This window comes from Chinchilla lanigera, unplaced genomic scaffold, assembly GCF_000276665.1.
Source record: "Chinchilla lanigera isolate Chin_1 unplaced genomic scaffold, ChiLan1.0 scaffold00020, whole genome shotgun sequence".
Classification (NCBI taxonomy): Eukaryota; Metazoa; Chordata; class Mammalia; order Rodentia; family Chinchillidae; genus Chinchilla; species Chinchilla lanigera.
In genome coordinates, this window is record NW_004955421.1 from 27,247,683 (window position 1) to 27,272,154 (window position 24,472).

General features: G+C 43.8%; 1 protein-coding gene across 8 annotated transcripts in view; it reads left to right on the forward strand.

The window, feature by feature from the left end:
* Celf2 (CUGBP, Elav-like family member 2) overlaps positions 1-24,472 on the forward strand; it is a 310,354-nt gene that overhangs the window by 183,186 nt on the left and 102,696 nt on the right. For all 8 annotated transcript variants that reach the window (XM_013513698.1, XM_013513697.1, XM_013513693.1 and 5 more), the window contains exon 3: positions 14,703-14,785. In XM_013513698.1, the coding sequence (XP_013369152.1) occupies positions 14,703-14,785 (83 nt within the window). The remainder of the gene's footprint in view (positions 1-14,702; positions 14,786-24,472) is intronic.

Genomic DNA, 24,472 nt, shown 5'->3' on the forward strand with positions numbered 1-24,472 from the left:
GCCTGGCAAGCGCAAGGTCGTGAGTTCGGTTCCCGGTACCGGAGAAAAACCAAAAAAAAAAAAAGAAATACAAACAAGAAATGACCCTGAAGTGTAAAAGGCTAAGCCTTGCGAATCTATCTCCATCCGGTCCTTTAAGGAAGAAATAGGACTCTGCAGGACCTTTCCTCTCTCTTTTTTCAGGAGGTTTAATAACAGAACAAGTGTCATTGGCAGTGATTGAGAAAAATGAAAGTTTTTAGATCAAATACTTCTTTAGTGTGTGCAGTGTGAGAAGTTGATAGATGGCATGTTCCTCCTCGAAGGAAACCCAGTGGCTGCTGATCAGTGTGTGGTGTGTAGAATTACGTGAAATCAAGAACATTTCTCGCTTTTCCCTCCTGAGGTGTTCGAGGCAGAGAGTCTGTGGCAAAGATGACAGCCCTTTCCACCTACGAATGAAAGAGCGTGTAACTCTGCAGCTCGGTTTTAGGCACATCAAGCGGCGGAGCCAGGTGGTATATTTTTCTGGTATCCATACTCACTCATACTTATTTAACTTCCTGCAAAACGGAAAGCCACATTTAATACCTTTCTAGCTAGATGTTTAGGGGAGTGAAGAAGCAGACCTGTCTTTGGCATGAGTAAGTCTACCTGACTGGATTCAGGTTTAGGCTTTATGAATAACCAGGTAGGTGATGCTCTGTCGAGATGTCACCTCTTTCTGCCTCTCTAACTTTTACTGGAAACGGGGACTTACATAGAAGGTGGTTGCTAACACCTCTTTTCTCTCCCGGGTCCAACACTTGATGTTGCTCACAGTGAAATCAGGGCTAACCCTTGTCCACAACCAGTGTGACTAGTTTGTCACGTCCCCTCTGCCGCCTCATTTTCGGGGTCATTTTTCATCTTCCATGGCGTCGCTATGTGCCCCAGGACCCGTGTTCTCAGTGTGTAGACCAAGCTGGTCATGCTGGCTTGTGTACACTGCAGTACAAATCGTCGGAAAAACAGACCTCAGTGTTGTTTCTTCTAAGGAGTTTTTATTCTCCCATGAGTGTAAGCATCAGACTGAAAGCATGAATCTCAAAGGAGGAGAGGAAAGGTCGGGAGAGGAAACAGAAGAGTGCATTTGTGTAGACTTTGCTGACACAGCCCTGGCTTTCATCTGCTGCTCCAGGATCATTACTGACATTAGTTCTTCTACTTTCAAAAGTGTCCTTCCTGGATGGTGACTTATTTGATCACCCGTATATATATGAAACCTTCCTAGGGCCCCTACACTGAAAAGTGAAAGGAAGGGGCTAGGGATTTAGCTCAGCGGCGCAGCGCCTGCCTGGCAAGTGCAAGGTTGTGAGTTCGGTTCCTGGTACTGGAAAAAAAAAAAGAAAAGTGGAAGGAAGAAAAGCATCTACCTTTATCTGGTACCTGCTCTAAGCCAGATCCCAACTAGCACTATGCACACATTGTTGCTGAATAGCTGGGATAAATATATTTTATCCAGCCATTAAACCACATGTATCTTAGGTTAGACCAAGGCCACTCCTAGGAAATGGACTACAGTGTAGCGGGGACTCCTTTTACCAGCAGTAGCCCACACTGGAAAGGTTCGTGGAACATGCAAGTCTGAAATACTACTGTGCTGCGCGTTGAGCAGATGGGAAAGGCCCTGGGACTAAGCCTTACCTGGGGTCCTCGATGCCCAGCACTTCAGTACCCTGCTGAGGGGACAAAGGAAGCCTGAGGCGTGACTGCTGAGATGAGCACTATGGTAGCCTGAAAATGCATGGAAGCTCTCAAAATGCAGCAAAGCCAGTGGGAACCAGTTTGTCCAGGAGGTGCCTAACTCCTCGGGCGGTGAGGCCCCCATCTTCCACTTGACACTTCCGTTTTTGCTCCTAACCCTAGGCATTTAGAGTACCACGTCTTAACGCAAGCCCGGTGTTGCTGCTGCCTTTCTTCCTCTGTTTTTGTTAAATTAAAGGGAAATGACAAAGCTGTGGTTAAAAGTCCTTTTGTAGTAATGAAACCTCGGTGTGCTCATTCGATAGCAACAGGCTTGGCATCAAACTAGTTGAAGGAACTTTTGCGTCTCAGAGGGAAACCAGAGGGCACAATTGCGGAAATTTTTGTTGTATGCTGAACAGGAAAGTCAATCGAAAGGATTCCATTAAAATTGATTGACTATTTAAAGGCCATGTAAATGGGTGTTCAGAGTATTCACAGGCCATGCAAATGGCTGATCTCTGCTAGTTCGAGTAATTACTTCAGAAAGCAAGACAACAGAATCGATGCTCAGCCCTGTGAAAGGGCTCGTGGTCGCGAGCAGGAAGGGTGCCCCTTGGCCTCCCTCCCAGGCAGGGACTGCGTGTGCGGCAGGCTGTTGCGCCTCTCAGTTTCAGTATAAAACTGGGGCAGCGCAGCAGCCTGTCCCTTCTGCCTTAAAGGCAGCCTGGGTAAGGTCTTGCGGGCTTAGGACTTCATAGAGAAACACGGCGAGTTTAAGGTAGACTGTAACCTACTTTCTGACACTTACTCAGCAGTTTCGCGTGTATGCCAAGCGCTGTTATGCACTCATAAATTATCTCTTAAATAAACGTATGATATCACTACTGTTACTAAGCGCCATGTTATAAATAAGAATCAGGCTCAGAGTTTAAGTCATTTGTCGAACAACTGGCAGTCTGAGATGCTAATAAGAGATGACTGGCCCTGGACTCACTGCAAAACAGTATGAAAAACCCAGGAGAGAAGTATCTGGTGTCACTTTGAAAACTGTCCTAGTCTTTGCTGTGACAGCTTAGGAACCAATATATATTTGGCTCTAAAGTGAATTTCTTACAAGATTTCCACTGTTCTGCATAAAAGTACCTCCCTCCCTGATCAACACGCACATGAAATGTGGCTTAGGTATTTTTAGAGTGGGGTAGAGGCATTTATAATAATGACCCTAAGTATTAGCTCTCCAGAGTCCTATGCCACAAGAAAAAGTCTAAAGTACAAAGCTGTACTTTAACGTAATAGTATGGTTTCTGTAGCCAGTGGTTTTGCCTCTCCATTTCACTTTTAGAGACCAGAGTCAGAGTGAAGATGTAGATAACACCTTTCCTATTCCAGTTCCAGAAGAAATACCTTTATTCTGCTCTAGATTGCGAATGACCCTTTGAGAGTTCAGAGGTACCTACCACAGATCAATACGAAGTGAAAATACCACTGTAAGTGCTGAGGTGCAGGGCAAAGCTGTGATTTATCTAAGCTAATTACAGGGGGCCTGTATTATTAGTCTAACAAGTATATGTTGGTACACGAGGTAAAAAGAACAGTGAAGTTGGGACTAAGGAAATTGTCTTGGCCTGGAAGCACCTAACAGCCCAGTGTGCTGACATTGAGAATCATAGGAAAATAGATACGATTCTAACCTACTCTCGTTGCTTCTGGACTTCTAATTATAATGATATCCTATCCTCAGGAGAATCTATGCTATGAAATAAACTTATATTAGAAGCTTCTTTGTAATGAGGCCCTTTAGTACTTTGGGAACTAAATCCTTTTTAATTGGATTCAAGGCAGAATTACCTTACACTACGTTTAACTGTGTGATGCCTTCCTTGGTGCATGTGATGGTGTCTTGGCTCACTCAGCCCTTGAAGGAGCACTGTTGTCAACCCCACTGACGCCACTGCCTCAGCAGGAAGACACCTGAGAGATGGCCAGCTACAGGGCCAGTCCCACTGGCTTCGAGCTGGTTTGTCACGTTTATCCTGAAGTTAGTATTTCTCTTTAAAGAAAAATATGGTCCTTAATTCTCTAGAATTAGTGTCTAAAAGAAAAGGTAGAAAATGCAGTCAGATGCACTCTCTTTGCTTATTTTCTTTCATCCCAAAGTTCACACAGCCCTTTCTGTAACAAAGGGTGACTGCGTGTTTTCTTCCCAGCGCCCGTGTATCACTTTCGTAAGTGCGTGCCTCACCCATAAACGTAGCCTTCTGATGCTTACAGCAGGGAACGAAACAGCTAAACTCAGTGGTGAGAAAAGGACAGTTTCTTTTCTTTGTAAAACTTTATTTCAACATAATTATGCTTATGGAAATATACTTATTGGCTAACAGAATGCAGTTTAACTTATCCTACACAGTATCAACCAAAAAACGTGGTATATACTTTGACACATTCATTCATGATGTACACATTCACGATGGCCGTACGTTCAGCTTGTACCCCGGGGGACTGTCGTGTGCTGCCCAGTGGGACCGTCAGGCCTGTACCACCAGCGGCTTAAGCTGGTGAGAACATGGTAAGATGTTTTAAAGTATTTGTAACATGGTTTATTTTTATCCGTTACAAGTGCATAGGGGCTGGGATATAGCTCAGTGGCACAGGTGCCTGCCTAGCAAGCGCAAAGTCCTGAGTTCCATCCCTGATACCGCAAACAAAAAAAAAATGACAAATGCATAAAGGATCCTTCATCGGGTGTTGCTGAAGACGGCAACATGAATGTTGAGAAAATACCTTTGGTTTCATATGCTCCTACAGCCGTTAGACAGCTGAAATGGTTTAACATAAGTAGCTTATTTCAGAAAGGCAAAAAAAAAAAAAAGAGTGAGAGAGAAACGGCAGATTCCTGTGTTTTTGCCCTTGATTTCTGCTCTGCACCACGCCTTAGGTGAAATTCGTGTAGTAATGGGTGAGGAAGTGTTGCAGTCCCCACATCAATCCTCAGTTTCTTTTCCAGGAGACTTGAAAACCCAGTAGATCTAATTTAAGTTAAAAACAAAACAAAAAAAAAAAAAAAACAACTGACTTACTTGACAGATTAAAAGGTGTGCCTATCTTCAAGTGACGTGCATGTATCAGAGAATGGTTCTTCCGAGAGAAGCCTCCAGGCCGGTAGCCTGGGTCTTGTGGCAGTTGTCACAAGTGCAGTCACTGCTTGACAGGTGGAGAACCTGAGGGAGGGCATGGAGTTGCCACCGAGCCCCGTGAGGTCCGTGCTCCCTCCCTGGCCCAGGTTGGCTCAGATGTGCTGCCCAGGCAAAAGCCCAGTGGGGAACAAGTCAGGATTGTCGGAGTAGCGTTGGATCACTGCCTCGGGCGGCCAGAGAAAGAAGTACGATCCTGCTTCGTCACTGAAAGTTCCCCGGGAAAGTCCCTTGGGATGGCATTTGGCAGTTCAAATGCTGGTGTCCACATAATTCAGGTACTGAAAGCAGAATGGCATTAGTGCTTCTCTGCTCCCTAGGCAGTGGCCAGCTGGTAATGCTTTCTACATTAGGGTGCCAGTTATATCAGACTCTATAAACTGAGTTAATTGGATACAGTTTCATTAAAAGTTGATTTCTATGAAAAGAGGTGTTTGTATTGGGCAACTACTATTGTTGCTATGAAAGTCCTATTTTTAGAAAAAAAAAAAGGTTTACCTTAGGTTAGTATTGAAGAGACATTTGAAACGAGAGATTTAGGTTTAAAAACACATTTATGGGGGCTGGGGATTTAGCTCAGCGGCAAAGCACCTGCCTGGCAAGCGCAAGGTCGTGAGTTCGGTTCCTGGTACCAGAGAAAAACCAAAAAAAATAAAAATAAAAAGAATAAAAACACATTTAGGTGACATGAAAGGAGCCTGAAGTAGTTCTGGGGGTCTTCAACCTAGAGGTGGACAGGGGCCAGGCTCCACAAGCCAGGCCCTGACTTGGGAGGTGCCAGTCTGCTAGTAATTATTGGGGTGTATTTGCCTTTGCTCTCACTTGCTTGTGTGACCAGGGCAGACTGTAAAATGAAAAGACGTAGAGTGTTAGGCTGGTAGAGTTAGCTTGTAAAATTCTGTGACTCTACACAAGGGACATAGAAACCCTGAGAAAGCAGTAGCATTTTAACTTCTATTTCCTTATTCTATATGTGGTTTAAAGTAGTAAATGGTGGAGAGAAGAAAAAAAACAAAAAAAAAAACCCTCTCATTTTCTTGCCAGTTCTTCCTCTGGCTAACTAACTGTGCGTCAACTGACGTTCCTTGGAAGCCTTTCCTTCCCTCCTCTCAGTGTATGTCATCACAGCCATCTTAGCTTGGCACCTAGGGAGGGGGCCGCAGTAAAGAGGTCCTAAGCAGAAATACCTAAGTGTGCTCACAGGCTCAATTTTTAATGGGCTTGTAAAATTATAGCATCACGTTTTAAGTCACATCTTGCACCCCTTAAGAGCAAGCAGTGTGTTCAGGGCAGAGCAGAAGGAATTAAGACCTTAGGACACCAGGCCTCAGAGGCCAGGAGTCAACAAAAGTGCATCTCACGTGACTTCCACTGGCAGAGCCAGGCCTTCTGGTGGGAAGCCTTTGGCTGAGGAAAGGGTGACCTCTGTGACTCTCCAGGATACCACATGGCCTCCAGAAGCACCCTTGTACTTTCCAAGAATGACACTTTGTCCTCGTCTTTTGCCTTAAAATCCACAGATGTAGCGACCTCCTGGATCCCCTCTCTCTTTTTCAAAAGTTCTTCTTATAATTTGGCTCAGGGCATTTTATGGGAGTTTTTGTACCTTTCACCGCTCTGTAGAAACTGAAAGTAGGGGATCTGGCCGGGGTGAGCCCGGTGATTAACACGGTTGTAACGGTCGGTGGAGGGTGTCCACGTGAGCACAGAATGCACCACTTACTTCGGCCACTTTGGGACTCCAAAAATAGTATGAAGTTCTCCACACAGTGGCTGGGACTGGGGAGAAAATAGAGCGTCAGGGAAATGGCGTATGAGGACTAGGTCCCCTTTCCACTTAAACTGGCGTGCGTGCTCCTGACTTGACAGGAAACCAATGCCACACTTGCAACTGCGCTTGTGCAAACCAGACCCCCGATTTGCTTGCAAATGTGGGCACAAAAGAGGGCGGCATTCACAGAAGGAGAGACCATTGCAGGGCCACTAGTTCGGCCTTCCAGGGCCTTCATCCCTTGATCTGTCAGCCCCTTAGAACGCAAAGGCAGGCTGTAAAGCGATTTTCGACTCGCAACGTGATGACTTGGTTGATGCCTTGAATGTTGAATATATCTTGAATTGAGTTTAGCACCAGGATTATTGTTTTATTTTGCTTGCTAATCCAAGCGCAGGGGTCAGTCATTAAATGGTCCTTCTGTGGTTGTTTTCCAACAAGTATTTGCTTAGACTTAGAAAACAAAGTCAATTTCATATGTTTGAGAAGTCAGACGGTCTTAAGGCCTGGACAGCCCCTCCGTGTTCACGCAGCCATCTCATGCACAGCATCGTAAGCTCCAAACCTGAAATTCTTTTCACCACCGTAGCCAGAGACTCATACACAGTCATTTTCCATCTTCTCTCCCCAACCCTATCTTCTCTTCCCACCAGAAGGCCTGGCTGTGCCGTGAAAGTCACGTGAGATGCACTTTTGCTGACTCCTGGCCTCTGAGGCCTGGTGTCCTAAGGTCTTAATTCCTTCTGCTCTGCCCTGAACACACTGCTTGCTCTTAAGGGGTGCAAGATGTGACTTAAAACGTGATGCTATAATTTTACAAGCCCATTAAAAATTGAGCCTGTGAGCACACTTAGGTATTTCTGCTTAGGACCTCTTTACTGCGGCCCCCTCCCTAGGTGCCAAGCTAAGATGGCTGCGATGACATACACTGAGAGGAAGGAAGGAAAGGCTTCCAAGGAACGTCAGCTGACGCACAGTTAGTTAGCCAGAGGAAGAACTGGCAAGAAAATGAGAGGGTTATTTGTATTTTTTTAAATGCTCTACAATCTTCTGTGTTTGCAGTTTTGCTGAATTAGCAATCGGAACTCAAACATTCCAAATAGGCACTTTTTGCCACTCAAGAGCACACTTTAGGGGGAGACTATCCTCGGTGCAGGCTGGTGTAGGAGCGCCATGGGGCATGTTTCATCCATCCCTACCATACATGGGCTCAGCTGCCGTCGTCAAGAGCATGCATTGTTAGTGTGTGATCCGAAATTCCTGCCCTGCAGCTGATGAATGACTATTTCTGTAGTTGAGCACCATTCAAGTCAGTGACCAACCGTCTTTCTACTTTGATTCTTTAAAGGCAGACACACATATTTAACAAAAAATGCCTTCCTGCCGTACAGTCACCTGCTTAACAAAAACTGCCTTTTAAATCTTCAGAGCATCAAATCTTGATGCAGTTTTTCCCCAATTTGGTAAGGTTTAGAAACTTCAGTGGAAGTTTCTTTAATGAGTGTGGTGTCATTTTTCATAAGAGTAGAATTAATTTTAAAATCTGATCTGTGTTATGATTCTCTAGGGCTATGTCTGTACTACCCTCTGCGGTGAAAAGGAAGTAAATAAATGCTGTGTGAATCAGGACAAGCGATGTGATCAACTGGCTGTCTCTATACAAGCAGTAATTTTCCCCCTGTATTATTACCAAGCGTTTCCAAGTTAAGATTTTCAGGAAAAACAGCTGTAGTTTGAAAAGATTTGTGATAATCCATATGGTTTATTTGAGGATAAATCTACTTGATTATTTTAAAACTAGTCTTTCAATAAATTTGAGTGATTCTTTATGATTTTAAAGGAGTGTGTGTGTGTGTGCATGTGCGTGTGTGTGCACGTGTATGCGTGCATGTGCGTGTATGCGTGCATGTGTGTGTGTCCTACTGGCCTGTGTTAGTGTGGGCTTTATCTTCAAAAATAGCAAAAGCCTTTAACATTGTCTCAAATTACCCAGCAATTAAGGTAGCAAAATACCTGCGGGAACCCTTTATGACAGCAGAAACTATTAGTGAAAAGACACAGTTATATACCCACTCCTCCGTTTGCAGTGTGTAGCCCTCACACTCTCTGGGAATTGCCCTTTTCAGGTTCTGATTCATGACGGCATAATCATGTCTCACAATTATGCTGATTACAGATTGCTTTACCAGCTGAACATGTGCAACTGTCTTGCTGAACTTACCCATGTCTAGGAATTTGGGCAGGAGAAGTGGGACTGGTGGGACTCCGAGGAGAGAGACAGAAGCGCTGGCCGAGAGAGAGTTCACAGTAGGTAGCTGTTCTGTGTGTCTCATCCTCCCTCAGTGCCAGGAGTCATCTTGCTATTTCTTGACTGCCCAGAGCAGCTCCTGTGAAGCCTCAGACAGGCCCACTGAGCAGCGTACCCAGGATCCTTCTCCCATCCTCCTTGTCCGGAACCTCCCTAGGGGCGCTGGTAGCTTTTCAGAGTTCAACAGTAGAGTCAGTGCAGGGTGCGATGTTAGTGGCCAGTAAGGTTGAAGCCCCCCTCCCCCACCCCGTGGTGTGTGCACGGTCATCAGAACCTTTTGGTGATTGGCAGAGGGAGCCGTCAGTGGAAATGTTAGACTCTGTGTGTACGTGAGACTGATACCGCATTCTGGAATCACCCCTCGCGTTTCACCAGTGTACCTGTTTCACCTGTGAGTTTTCAAAGTCCGAGTAATGCGGGGCAGGTTCATAAATGGACACGAGAGGAATGGTTGGGTTTTTTGTTTGTTTCAACTTCCCAAGCTTTTATTAGCCCGGTGGCTTGCTGAAATGGTTGCAATGTGAATGTCAAAAGGTAGCCTGGGTGTGGGGCATCACATCTGTCTTTTCTAACTTGGCTGCTGCCCCAGTGGAAACTCTTGAATGAATGGATCAGGGTGGCACAAACTGTAAAGTGTGAGTGCTTATTAGTGTCAAATGAGCAAACTAGGAAAATGTGGAGCAGCAAAAATTACCAGCATTAAGCAGAAATAGGAGGGCTGAGACTCGCTGAAACACCTGACTCATCAGAGTGCACCAGCCTCTGCTGACACCAGGGCCCCCGACCGGTCTTCCTTTCCTTTAAGGATGGAGAAAGCCTCTTTTCTCTGTGCTGCGTGGACAGCAGGAAGGGGGCGTTTCTGACTTGAACATGGGCCTGAGGGACGGGCCGCTCTGATACGTGTTGCGGCCACTGACCACTGCAGAGCATCTGGGTGTTGTAGGTGTTTAACCACCCGCCTCACGCTGATGTTGAAACGGAACCTGCAGAAGGAGGGAATCATGTCCCCTGAATCCAAAGGCTGAGCCATCTGCTGTTGCAGCTGACCTAGAAATGAATCCAGGATAGTTCAGACCTGAGTTACAGCTGGCGTGGGGAAATCTAAGAGACAGGTGGTTCCCATAACAGCTGTACTTTCAGTGAGGGCCAGCAAGAAGGAAAATTTCATGCTTGTTGAGCCTTCATGGGTTTTCCAGGATCTCTGGTTGCTCCCTGGTCTTTTGCCGTAAAAGTTAGCCTGCAAGGGCAAATAATGCTGTTCCGCCTTCCTTTGTTGAGGTATTCTCTGCAGGTCACTGAATCCCATTGGAAGTGTACGTTTTAATGACAGGTGGGTTTTCAATCGTTATTAGTGCACGTTTGGAGTACATTTTTTATGTTTTTATTCTTTGTTTTTTTGAGACAGGGTCTTGCTATGCAGTTCAGGCTGGCCTTGAGCTCACTTTGTAGCCCAGGCTGGTCTCGAACTCACAAAGATCCTCCTGCCTCAGCCTCCTGAGTGCAGGGATTATAGGTGTGCACCACCACAGCCAGCTAAGTTTGCAGTACAGAACGGTGACATTTACCAAGGGGAGCTGATGCAGGTACATAACACATCCTAATTCTTTTTCATCCCCTTCCCTTTTGCAAAAGATGCATCTCCCTGTTTCCTATTATCTATTATTGTGTCCTATAATTTATTTATATTTTGGGTTCCTCATATTAGAGAAATCATGCAATATAGTTTAAAAAAAAAAAAAAAAAAAAAAAAAAAAACTAAGACTGTTGTCTGGGACAGTACTCAGAGAACCAACAGTCTTTCAGAGAGAGCCTGATCCTGGAAATGGACCAGTCAGAGTCCCGTTGCGGGAGAAATACGGACTGCTGCTTCTAAAATGATTCTTTAAATTTGGAAGTCTGTATTTTCTCTACAAATTGTAAGGTAACCTACCCAAACACTATTTTAATTATGTGAAATATTATGCATGCCAAATGCAAGATAAGTCACTTTTAGCCATATAGGTTAAAAAAATAATTTTAAATTTAAAATTTGCTCTGAATGAAACACTGTGGTGAAATACATGGGCTCTTTGGGGTGGGGTGAGGGACGCGCTTATTGTTCATTGGTTAGAGGTAAGGAAAGTAGGACTGACAGAGGTTCAGAGAATGCGACAGACTGTTTCCAACATCGCTCAGGAACCAAAGTGTGAGACCAGAAGGAAAGAGCGTTAGGGCCGGGACGCAGCTCAGCGGCACAGCGCCTGCCTGGCAGCGCAAGGTCCCGAGTTCGACTCCTGGTAGCAAAAATAAACAAGTAAATAAGGGTTTGGGAAGCAATATTTCCGGCCTTTCTGTCCGTCCCAAGACCGCACATCTGTACAAGTCGTTCATCCTACAAGGGTGCCCAGCCCGAGCTGTGAATAGGAGCAGAAACGGGGCTCGGGCTCTGCTCCCCAAGCCGTGGGCTGAGGCAAGGGCTTCGCCCACTTAAAATGAGACACCTGCTTTGAATTCACACGAAGGTGCCGAGTTTACGTACCAAGCGCAGCGCTGCTGGAGCCGAGCTCTCGGCGGGGCGCAGACGAGCAGACAGTGAAGGCAGCTGTCACTCGGTACCCAGGGTGCCCCCCAGGTACCACACCGAAAGGATTGTCTCGGTGCACTCCTAGACTGACCTTTATGGGGTGCGCAGTCACAGGGTCACGAGCTGTGTGTCACTTGAAAAGGAAATGTAGTGATCAGTCTCTGATTTCTCTGCCGCACATCCACGGGCAGAGTGGACCTCGGGCGAGACCAGGGAGCCGGTGGCGGCGTTCCCACCTCCTCTTCTGTGCGCGAGGCGCGGCTCTCCGTCCCTCCTCTCCTGCTGGTCCTTACTGCTCAGACACCAGCTTCACGCTTACTTTTCTGCAAACAAAAAGAAATAAAAACAAAAACCACCCATGAAAAACGTTTTTTAAGAAGAAAGCACTTTATGTAGTCAAATTCACCCTAAGATGTAAACAGCTAAAAGCAAAGAAATGTCTGCTTCCCGACGGTAGCACTTTAATACTAAGTAGCACATGGCCCCAAGGCCCTCGTGGGCTCTTAGGCAGTGAGAACCAGCGGGGAATTAGTTTGGGGGCCGAGGCAGGAGGGCTTCCTTTACTCCTCAGACTGCTGTATGTTGGTGATAGCGCTTCAGATTGACGCACAGCACGGGCACACCCTCCCACCGCTTACATCCTCATCGTTTGCTGTTGCTTTTGTCTTCTCCTTGTATTTAGCTCCCCATTTTCAGTCCCCTTTCATTTCTCTGTTCTTTTAGGCCATGCTATACTTTTCGTTCTTGACCCTAAGCTTTTTCATTCTCTCTCTTTTTCAAATTTTTTTTTTTTCTCTTTTTGGAGACAAAATCTTGCTACGTAATTCAGGCTAGCCTTGAACTCACTATGTAACCCAGGGTGACCTCAAACTCACAGCAATCCTCCTGCCTCTGCCTTCCAAGTGCTAGGATTACAGGCTTGTGCCCCATACCCAGCAGTTTTTTCGTTCTTGATTCTGTGTATGTTTTTCCTCTCCGAAGCTTTACTCTTCTTTAGTTGCCGTCTTTCCAGCCAAGCAAACTCCGCTCATCACATTATTTTTAAGTGTATCGCCCCTCAAAGGTCACCTGCTTGAAAGGGTCAGATTTTTCTTTTTTGAAGTGTCGATTACTAAATGGAGTTGAAATTCAGGACTTCTCAATTACATCCTTATCTGGACACCAACCATATCAGCATAGGAGAATGAAAGACCGTACTGAGAATGTTTGCTGGAAGCATTTAGAAAGCTTTCCCTGTCTTCTTTCTGTGCTAAGGCTAATGCTGCATGTTTTATATTTTTCCCTCTTAAAAATTATCATGATAGGTTACTAAAAATTGGGAATTTCTTGTTTAAAATTATTTCTTGATTATAAGTATATAGCTTTTCTGGGGCTTGTATTATACCAGTGAAGCTCAAATAACTAGTTAATCAGCTCACTAAAAGGTCTCCTGTCAAGCAACATGGCCAAATGGACTTTTGTCAAAGAAGTCAAAATAGCTGAAGTAAAGATCACCTAAAAATGGTCAGTCTCTCCATCTGTAATTCTTAAGAAACTTCATAATTTTAATTTCCCTCCATCATTCAAATGATGCATTTGAAGGGTTTCTGATCCTTGGATAATGCCAAGAAACCAGGGTCAGACTCTGCTTATCCAAAAGGTGAAGGTTTTGAATATCTCAATCTTGGTAGACTCTGAGTGAACCAAGTATAAGACAAAAGGCTCTACTTTGTTTTCCAAATGAGGAGGGAGCATATCATGCATCTTTAAGAATGCTGTATAAGTGGCATCATGCTTGATTTCCCCTAGTCCACTGAACGATTTTTATATTTTGAGAAATCGGAATGCCGGTGTGTGCCTAAGTCCGCGATGGCTTGCAGTGTCCGCTCCCTGCCTGCAGCTGCCTGATTTGGTTCTGGTTCTTCGTGTTTGCGTCATTCCTTAAGCGTGGCCGACACTGGTGCCCAAGTGCTGCGCGTTTCCCACAGGCTCGTCTCTGCGCTTGTGGTGTGAGCACCCCTGTAGCTCGTCCCGCCTTCTCTGGCTCAACGTGTTAGGGGCCTTTACTAAAGCTGAGTTAAAGTAGATACGGTTTTGCTGAATACCTCGTTCCATTTTCCTCTCATCCCCAACTTACCAAAGGGAGCATCTTTTTTTTAATATAATTTTTAAAGTTTTTATTTACTTCTTTTTCCCAAGCCTGATAGTGCTAAGAAACTGCATGCTGGGTGAAATGTTGTTAACCAGCGTCTTTATAAGTTGAAGAAGAGGGGGCTGGGGATTTAGCTCAGCGGCACAGCGCCTGCCTGGCAAGCGCAAGGTCGTGAGTTCGATTCCCGGTACCGGAAAAAAACAAAACAAAACAAAAAAAATAAGTTGAAGAAGAGACAGTCATCCTCAGGACACTGAAGGAATGGTGTAAGGTTTCGGCACCTTCTTTGGAGGAGGAAGTAGGTTAGAAAGAGGGTATCTGCTGGCCTGCGCTGCAGGGGCTTGGCCAGTGCTCCCTGGGCTCTTGGAAATGAGGACTCCGGCGGTGTGCCACAGCCACGCTCACTGCACGGCCGGAGTTGTCCAGTCACACAACCCGTCAGACTGTAGCTTCGTTTCCCACCTCGCTGACACACAGCTTTCCACTGTGGCGGAGGAGCGCGGAGTAGGCATTTGCATAGAGCTTTGCATTGTGGACTGTGGTGCAGATAAAGAAGAATATCGTTTCTTGTAAGAAACTTACGATCCAGTTGTCGAAAGCTTTGAGGTTAGAAGATGTTTTCAGAGCGTGATATTGTAGAGACACCCTTTAGGAGCATTACAGTTAATGTACGTTTGTGGTATTGTTACTGTGACTGAACGCTTCTCCTCATGTAGCTGCTACGTGACAAGTCCCATTAACACCTCACCCTCGCGCCGCCGCCTCCCACCCTCGTTCTTGAATAGCTGTGTTCCAGATAGTGGGTGCAGAGAGTTATGAATTGATCTCCAGCGTGGGTACAGCTAACAAATGTGATTTGGGATGAAAGGCACTGTGTAAATGCTTGAGATGTTGTTATTACTGTTCGCGTGCACTTTATTATTTTTAAATTGTGCATCCTTTTAAGTAGATTATTTGTTCGCCACAGTCCCCATTATATCTCAGCAAAGCATTCACAGAAATTTCTAAACTCTTTTCATTTCTCTCTGTAGGTTGTTGTTTCGTAACATTTTATACAAGAAAAGCTGCACTTGAAGCCCAGAATGCACTGCACAATATTAAAACTTTACCTGGGGTGAGTCGGTTTACTTTTGTACCAAAATCACTTTATTGCTTGAAAATGGTCCTTTCAACTGAAGGTTCTAGTTATGGGTTCTTAGTGCCAAAAATGACTTTGGTCTTTTGAGGGGTGTGCTGACCCCTGTGTTCCCTACAGCAGTCGGACCGGCTGGCCAGCCCATCAAGAGGCTGGCATTAACACTGATGGGAAGAGCTCTCAAATAGCAGGTCCCCTGGTTAGAAAATCAGAGTGACCCCACTGGGTCTAGTGGCTGCCACAGACTATTGGGTGGGCTAAGGTTTTAAAAGGAAAAAACCCAACACATACACGAGTGAAGCAAATGGAAAAGGAAAAGCTTTTACTCACCAGGAGCCCCTTTTCAAATTTAGTCTTTAGATTTTCTTTTGAAAGAACAAAATGTACCCTGTACAGCCATAATATTAAGCCTCCTAATGATCTCTAAACAGTCAATGGTGGTTAACAAAGTCAATGTTTTAATGTCCAATTTGTGACTTCACGTTGCTACGGAACAGAAAATACAAAGCTTACAGTTTTTTTCCATTTCCTTCCCAGTAATATTCAATGATTAGTACAATGCAGTAGAAATGAACTGATGTTGCATAGAGCAGCTTTATCAGAATAAATTATTTTAAAGGATTTTGTGGCACTTAATATATTGTATGCAAGTTTAAATTTCCTTATGCTGTTTGTATGTTTTCCCAAATATCAGTGATGAGTTCATTCAGTATCATCTAACAAAGGAACTGGGTAAACAGTGCAATGATGATGAATCTATTGAAACTTGATTTAGTAAAAGTAAAAGCAAGGTGTTAATGCCCACCATGTTTCCAGGGTGCAGTGCTAGCTTTGTGTCAGTTCTTTCTTACTACTCATATACTAAAATGCGTGTGTGTTGCACGCGTGTGCACACTAACCTGAGCACACGTGTTTTATCCCCATACCCACAGGAACAATTGAAAATGTTATATTTATAGCTGCAAAATGTTTTCAGAATATTAAGCTTTTTAATCACTCAAGTAATAAATTATGAACTTTGATCTTGTTCATGCCACTTTGGTTTTCCTTTTTATGAGAGCAAATCAAAGAAGAAAAGCAAGTGTGTGGTACCAGAATGATCCCTCCCTATTTAATTTAACTACTTCTCCCTGAAACTTCCAAGGTGATTCTTGGTAATGCTGCTTTTATTAAGTCTAAGTGCTTTGCTTAGTGACTTTAGAAGAGTAGTAGTATTTCAGCTTCATTCTCCAAGTAAATGGAATTTTTCCAACACAGTCCTAGAAGATTGCAAGTGTTAGGTCACATTGTTGAATGTAGCGATCATGGCAAATTTTTTACTGCCCCAGCCAACAATAGCAGGCAAATTTTTTTATTTTCCAGGCTCCTAATTAAAGAGCAAAGACCACTTGATGTTCCAGCTCTTAAAAATAAATGCTTTACAATAATTAGCACACAAAATTCCCCCTGGGTGTGTTAAAAAATTATTTGAGATGAATCATTATTTACCGTTTAAGGTACAATATAGTTTGATGCTGGATAGCATCATATTTGAACTCAATGCAAAGCTTGGTTAATTTTGATGCACCGCCTACGCTAGAAGCACAGCTCCCAGCATGCCCTTGTTCCTGTGTGAAGATGCGTTCTGGAAACCCGGAGATACTCTGAACAGGGCGTGTTGGAATACATAGAACGGCTGATGAGTGTGCTTCTCTTTGGGATATCTTACTCTGACCCTTTTCCTGGCCAACAATTAACACCCTCCATATGTGTTTTTTATAATTGTGCTCTTTTCCGAGACCCATTATTAAGGGCAATAATTTGGGAGATAGAAAAAGATGATGGGTAGACTTTTTTTATTTCATTTTAGCCAATTCGATTTCATATGCCCAATTACTTGAGGCAGGCTAAACAAAAATTTGAAAAGTCAGATCTAATTTGTAAGCCTCACAGCTTTTACAATGTATATGCTTGCTCCATTTGCTGTTTCAAATGTGGTAAATAGGGACAGAGTTCCACATCTTGCATTTATGTGCAGACTTATCTGATAAACATCACCCTTAACAGCTGCAAGAAAAACATGAAAGTGGTTGCCTTTCAGCTGTGAGCCTTTGGCGGCCAGGAAGAAATGGGACCAGACATAAAAGATTAATGCACATTCTTGGGGAAAAAAATATGACAGGGAGCCTTGCTGTTTGATTACAAGCCTTGGAATTCGTCAACATTTCCATAATTCTAAACCAATATACACCTGTTTTCCCACTGTGATGTGAAGGCATAACTTAATTTAACAAAACCCCCGCTGTGCTAAATCTCTCATTAAATACCAAGTGACTTCGGTAATTTAAAGTTGTAGCACTACTATTTTAACTGGTTGCCTTCATATTATGAAATTAATAAGAAATTAATGATGCACTTTGCCATATGCCTTCAATTTCCTTCTGAATAAAAATAAAAGGGATAAAGAAAAATGCATCACCAGCTGACACTTTAAAGCTTTTCTGGTTGTAATCATTTTCCTGCAGATAAAATCCATTAAAAAGGCACTTGCTACCTTTTTTTTTACAGTGTCCAAAACTTTCCATTTATAACAAGATCAAATGGTGCTTTTTTTTTTTTCCCAACGCACTTTTCTTTTACAGTTTTTGTATCTTAAGGAACTTTTATCATACAACCAAACTTCATTAATGTCTGGGAGTGTGCTTTTCCCTTTATGTGCTATCTTCTTTTCTTGAGGGAAACAAAAGCCATGGCCAGTACAGGAAGGGAAAACAAGTCGATAGAACTGTCTCTACGCAGGTGGAAGTGTCTACACATTGGTTCTGATTTAAAAGTACACTCCTTTGCATATCATGTCTAGAGAACTTTAAATGGGCCCTTGGGAGAAGGGTAGTGGAGTTAAGGTGAAGAATCAGGGCCTTACTGAGCAGTGCAGAGTGACTGGGGACACATTTCTCTAGCCGGCCTCTTACTTAGTAACTAAGATACTGGATCTTATATCTCCTGAAATGTTCAGCATAAATCTTAGAAATATAATAGTACACATAAAAGGAGCAAATTCAACATCTCCACATGTAACACTAAGATTGAGAAGCTAGGAATCATTTCCTTGGCTTGACAGTTTTCCTCTAGAAAAGGTTACTTGATACTTAAGCTACAGATTAACTGTTAGGTACAGCACCCACTAATTGCTGATAGTTCATGAGAATAATAAAACACAAAGGATTATTGGGTGCTTCTCCAAGGCAGGCACTTAGCTAGGTTTTGGCATGAAATAGCTAAGATCCAGTCTAATGAGGCTTCTAGTTGGTCTTACCATGAGGATGTATCGTGCATAGGCAATTAGTACATACCTGATTTATGCCTTTGTGCTTTTCCACTTGTGACAGAGTACCAATTTCTCCCTCTCTCTCTCCTCTCTCTCCCTCTCCCTCTCCCTCTCCCTCTCCCTCTCCCTCTCCCTCCCTCTCTCTCCCTCTCTCCCTCTCTCTCTCTCTCTCTCTCTCTCTCTCTCTCTCTCTCTCCCTCTCTCTCTCTCTCTCTCTCTCTCTCTCTCCCTCTCTCTCTCTCTCTCCCTCTCTCCCTCTTGTTCCTGGTTAGTAGTGCTCCCGTAGCCTGAAGGGAATGTGCTTAACTGTCTGCAAAGGCTAGAGCATTGGATTTGGTGCAGCATCATTAGACTGCCTCTTTCCACAGCTGTGCCTTTTGTGTTCTTGAACAAATTTTGATTGCCTCTGCTTTGATGGTGTAGCAAATTGTGCTTAAAGATAGCCTCCTTTATTAAGGGTTTCACACAGGCAAAACCAAGTGGTGGTGTTGTTCAGTAGATATGTCATTGTCTCCCATTATGTGTCCAGGAAAGAAAGAAATCCTTGTAACAGCAATCTGGAATATTTATTTTGTTTTCATTGACCTAATTTAGCTCAATTAAAAAGTAAAATATAATAAAAGACTTTGATTGAAGCACAGAAAAACCACCAAGACTTTTTCAATAATCAGATGTCAGGGACAAATATCCTTGTACCAGAGACAACACCATGACTTATGTCATGTTTTTTTCCAAGGTCTTAACACATGTTGTCTCTAGCCATGAGGCTTTGTGATTGAAAATCTACAGCAATATCATTAGAGCATTCACCATATAAATTAATTTAATTAAGGATGTAATAACAGAGAGGAATACAGTTTTGAAAAAGCTCTTAAACTTTAACAGCTAGGAGGAATCTGTGGAATCTAAATGTCTTGTAAAATATTAATTGCAAATTTCTTCTAGACATTTTCTTTGAGTATGCCTTACCCTTTTCTTTTTGGAATCACTACAAGTTTTATTAAATGCAGTTTATATTAAGGAGTTATTGCCCTAAGAGAACATTTGTTTAGAGTACTCCATTTTACTGATGGCATACTGAAAGGTGTTTTATAATAACACGTCTGAATAAGGACTACACATAGATTCGAGATGTAAAAACAAATGAGCCTGATCCAGTAGGAAAAAGCATTAAATGCAGCGGCCTCCTGGGCCAAGTGTGTCCACCCACATGAGGTGAATGGACCCTTTCCTGGCCTGCCCCAGAGGAGATCGTTTACCTGTGTGGGTAGGCACCTTTCTCCCGAGCGAGCTTTAGCTTAGCTCTCCATGGAACCGTCCCCTTGTGCCCTTTAATAGCAAAATGCTGGGGTTGTACTTTCAGCAGAACAGATTGGCTCTCACTGGGACCAAATTCTTTCTGCCCCTTGTAATGTGTTCTGAGGCATTTATTTTGTTTGAAACACTTTGCTAATTATTAATATGTATTTAATGTCCACGTTCTCAAAGCCATTATTATCACGATCATCATTATTACTGTTTTGGTCATAAAAATCTCTCAGCTCTCCTCTCCTCATATCATGGAAATTGCCCCCTAAATCATTCCATTTGAGTCAAAACCTAATGAGGACAAGTTAGTTGAACATTTTTCTCAAGTTCCTTTCATTTTAAAATTGTTATTAAGAAGCAACCACGCCAGACATGGTAGCACACGCCTGTAATCCCAGCACTCGGGAGGCTGAAGCAGGAGGATTGCTGTGAGTTCAAGGCCAGCCCCAGCTACATAGTGAGTTGAAGGCCAGCCTGAACTGTGTAGCGAGACCCTGTCCCAAAAAGATAACAAAAAAAAAAAGAAGCAACCAAAACATCTCTATGAGATTTGTTGAGATCTCAGAATTTTGTGTCATGTGTAATACAAAATATCCATGCATTTATTCAGCAAATAGTTATTGAATTGTATTGTTTAGCACTATTCTGGATAACGGGGGGGTACGGAGTAGCACCCACACCCTTTGGAACTGGGTCACCAAACAAACAAAGACTACACCATACTTATAGACAGTAAATGTTTTGTAAAAAGATAATTCTACCAAAAATATAAGATGAATACAGTTTTAATATTGTGTGTGTGTGTGCGTGTAATGACCTCATTTGTTTCAAATACACAGATCTTTCTCTAGGATATGTGTATCTACACATCCATTTATATACCTATAGATAAAAATGCACTCATGTATATACACATGTGAACATCAGTTTAGCCAAATAAATACAGGAAGTGATCATTTCAAGTCCCATTTTCTCTTTGGTCTGCCAACATACTCTTAACTATTTTGTGGAAGTCACCTTTCTTATTCAAGGCTTCCTGAACTGTCTCACCTCCTCAGTATCATAATAATCCCGTGTTTGAATCAAGATCGTAGCTGACTCAGTGAATGGGAAAGGGTACTTGAGGACTCCCGTGTAACAGTTTGATTAACCCCTGCCTTCTGCCTTCTTAACAGAAGAGTTGGGGCTGAGGGGGATACTGTCTGTAAAGCTTCTGGAGCCCTGGAAGAAATATACTTTAATGTACATTGTTTCAACTTGATAGCTTCTGTAGGTATGAACTCTTATTAGGTAGCTAGCCAATATATAAAATGTGTTTGCTGTGGAGTGTATAAACCAGGACATGCATTTGGTATACCTTCTTCAGCTTTACAGCTGCCGAATTTGACCCTCACTGATAATTCGGCCTCACAGCAACTGAAAGAACCATTCTCCTCCTGTTGTACCGTTTTCATAGAACACTTAAACCTTGCAGAAATAAAAACTAAATGAAGAGATCTTTGTTTCTCTTTAAGACAGCTTTTTAACGACCGGGATGAAGGGTGCCAAGGTGTGGCTGCAGAAGAGACCCTTAGGTGCGGAAGTGCCTTCCACCTAGGAGCCTCTCCAAGGTGAAGAGTTAGGTTCAAGGTAGACAGTACCAGCCCCGAGTGTGGCAAGATTGCTCCCAGCTCACCAGTTCGAATGAAAACATTTGGAAGACAGAGGAAAACTCTTGGCCCCGTAGTTCACAGCCTGCAGACACAGGCCCCAGGGATCTTGGAACATACATCTGAGTGCCTTATAAAAGGCCGTGGGAAGTTGTTTATTCCATTCACCGTCAAGTTTTACATGCCACCTGAGTGGCAGTTTGTTTGTGTTTGGGCTGGCAGTTGGTCAGCTCAGTGCCTTTGACGGGCAGTTGTTAAGTATGACTTTGGTGAAGTGAAATGAAAAAATTGGGTACTTTTGAAACATGGCCCGTTTAATGCAAGGAAGTCTGTGCGAGAACATTAATGAGGATTCCTTGGGGGTAAGAAAATGCCAGCCCAGGGTCAGAACAGAGCCAGCTGCACCATCTTTTGGCACTAGAACCCGGTGAAAGGTGTTAACTGTTTTATTTTGCAAACCACATAGTCTCAGCGACATGCTTAATTAATAGGACTGTTGTAAGGGCTTGTGAAGAATGTGTACAGACGCCCTGGCGTGGGTTACCGATCACATTTGCAGAAACGGTCTGTGTCATTGTGTGAGGGATATTGGCATCTTAATCTTCGTAAGGGTGTGGTAGGATGGCACAATGGCAAAATGAAGTAATAGATTTCAGAGATAATCATTTCTCTATAACAGTACAAGATTAAATTGGGACTGTTACATAGGCTTATAAAGACCTCAGTTCCCAAAACGTTGATAAGCTTTCAAAGGAAGCTCAGAGGGGAGAAATCCTGAATTTGATTAAAGGTCTGGATGGAATTGCACAGAAGGAGGTTATGACAGATAAATGGCAGGAGGGAAAGGTGGGAGTAGAGCTAAAGAGCTGTCCAAATTCTGTCATTCTGGGATCTCTGTGGGAACGCATCACCTGAACAATGGCAGAACTTGCTGGACAGAACTTGAACCTTCACACAGGAGCTGGGCGTAGCTCAGGAGACTTCTGTCCCCTCGAAGCAGTCTGGCCAGTTCAAAGCCTCAAACCTTAGGCCACATTTTTAAAAAGACATGACATGGGTTAGTGTGGAGAGCATTCTCCTGGGAGCAGGTGTTCTTCCCCCCGCTAGCAAGAGGTGAGCTTAGAGAAACTGAAGCAAGGGTCAAAGGCAGCCTTGGAGGGCCCCTGCTCGGCCGGCTCTGGTCAGAGCACTGGTCACTTGGGAAAAAGGTTTGCGTATTTCCCTGCTTGTCTTAGCTGTGGACAGTTGTAGGACTTAGGCGCTCAGGAAGTCTCATTAAAGCTATTAAAGTTGTTCTGATAATAAAACAGTGTTTCAGTACTGCATCATTATACCTCTTACTAGCCACGAGTCCTAGAGATGAAAAGGTAAACGGTAAGCTGTGTGTGTGGGAGATGGCAGAAAGGGGCACTTTGACAAACGTTCTCTCCTATGCTCTTCCCTGTTCCCGTCATTGCGTCCCATCAGTACTAAGCATACATTCGCGCTGCTGTCCTCCCCTCCACCAGACTTCCAGAGACTTGAAATTCCTTGCTTTCTTCATCTGCCAAGAAGTGATTGGACTACGTGATTCTTAGAGAAGCCCTTCCTAAACTTGCAAAGCTGTTCTTTGCTTTCTGTGTCTTGTCTGTAGTTATGTTCTACTTGATGAAAAAAATCTATATGTGATTTTACTTCTTCCTACTGGTTAGTAATTTGGGAGTACTTCATGACAAATCTGGATCATTCAAGGTTTGCTTGCCTCTCCACTCTGGTTGAGCTCCAAAAGAGGTATAACATTCGAAGTTTTCTACCACAGAACAAAGAAAGGAAAGGGAAGGGGATTAAGTGTGACAAGTCAGTTTAATGCGCTGTGTGCAGCCTTCATTTAACATTAAAAGGTGTTTGACCTAATGAGGTGTCAGGATTATTGGTAGACTGCTTTAATCTGTTTGATTCCTATCCTCAGTTAACATGGGTAAGTGAGTTATCTGTGTTTGTAAACAGCATTATAAGGCTGTTTATTTGTTATGTCTTCTAAAAATATTCAAGGTGACCTGTCGATAGCATGAGGACACTGAGGTGCCAGAGATTAACTTAACTTCTTTGACCGGCCAGTAGCAGAACTAGAAATGAAGGCCAGTTACTAAGACTCTCCGCTAGCTGGGCCTCATGACAGTGGATTTAGCCAGAATATTTGCCGGTTTTAGGTAATGGAAGCATGACTTGGAGGCCAACACAATGCAAAACATCATTGTAAGTGTAACTGTTCGTTAATTTTCACAGGCCCAGGAGGTGCAGGGAGTAACTTGCTCGAGGCTACCCAGCTAGTAACTGAGTTTGCAGGCAGGCGTCTGGCCTCAAACTGGAGCCCTTGCACCGCGCTGTGTGCCCTGGCAGGCTGGCCATGCTCAGCTCTGCTTTCCCCTCACAAGGACCACATTTGCTTCCTCTGTGGCTCCCATTTTACATCCCAAAATGAACTGAAATCCTCAGCTCTTCCCACTACTACAGCTCCGAGAGTGGTGCGCAGCACTGTCAGGTTTGGTACACAGGGCCATACCAGCCCTGGTTGCATAGAACGGTGCCCGGAATCAGCAGCAGAGACCTGGAAGTCCGCTACGCAAGCCCCACGCACATGCGCACACACACTCACACCAAAAATAAACAAAACAAAACCCACAAAAGCTGATCCTTCTGCAGTACACCGGCTGGGGCACGTAGGCCAGCTCTTCCCTAGATGTGAAACCATACTCTTTTGTACAGGCTCAGGTCATGGAAAACATGTGGTAGGCGAAGTAAGATGTTAGCTCAAAACGAGGGGATGAAATTACTAATGTGGAGCCCCCTAAGAGGAAGCTACAAAGATAGTCATTACTGTAAGAGGAACTGTTTCTGCAAAAGTGATTATAAATGCAACACCTTTCTCCAGAGGAGTGTAGCTTTACCAATATTATCTCATTGGCATTCATGTTATTAGGGTGCTTTTCTTTATCTGCATCCACAGGCTTTCTGTGCCAAGCTCATCTGCATCCCAATGCCCGTCTGCAGCCAGCTGGCTCTCCCTTCCCCCATCTCTTTGCTTCCTTGTTCTTTATGGGAAGAGCAGGGTGAGAGAGAGGTTTATCGGAAGAGTAAGCAGAGACCGTGGTACTAGCCACCCTAAGCATAAGCAGCAGGACAAAGAGAGCAGGCCTCCATGGCCTAAAGTTGGGAAACCTCTAGAAATTTCAACCCATGTACTATTGTCATACCGTTCTGCCTTGAAAATACCTAGAGATCTTCAGAAGGCTGCTAGTTCTGCCCCAGTTATTCGGAGATGAGGAAACTATGGTCTGAGCAGTGAAGTCTGCAGAGTATCTGAGCTTCTGAATCTGCTCAGGCTGCTGACAATAAGGAAGAAGAACTAGACTCTACCAAGAA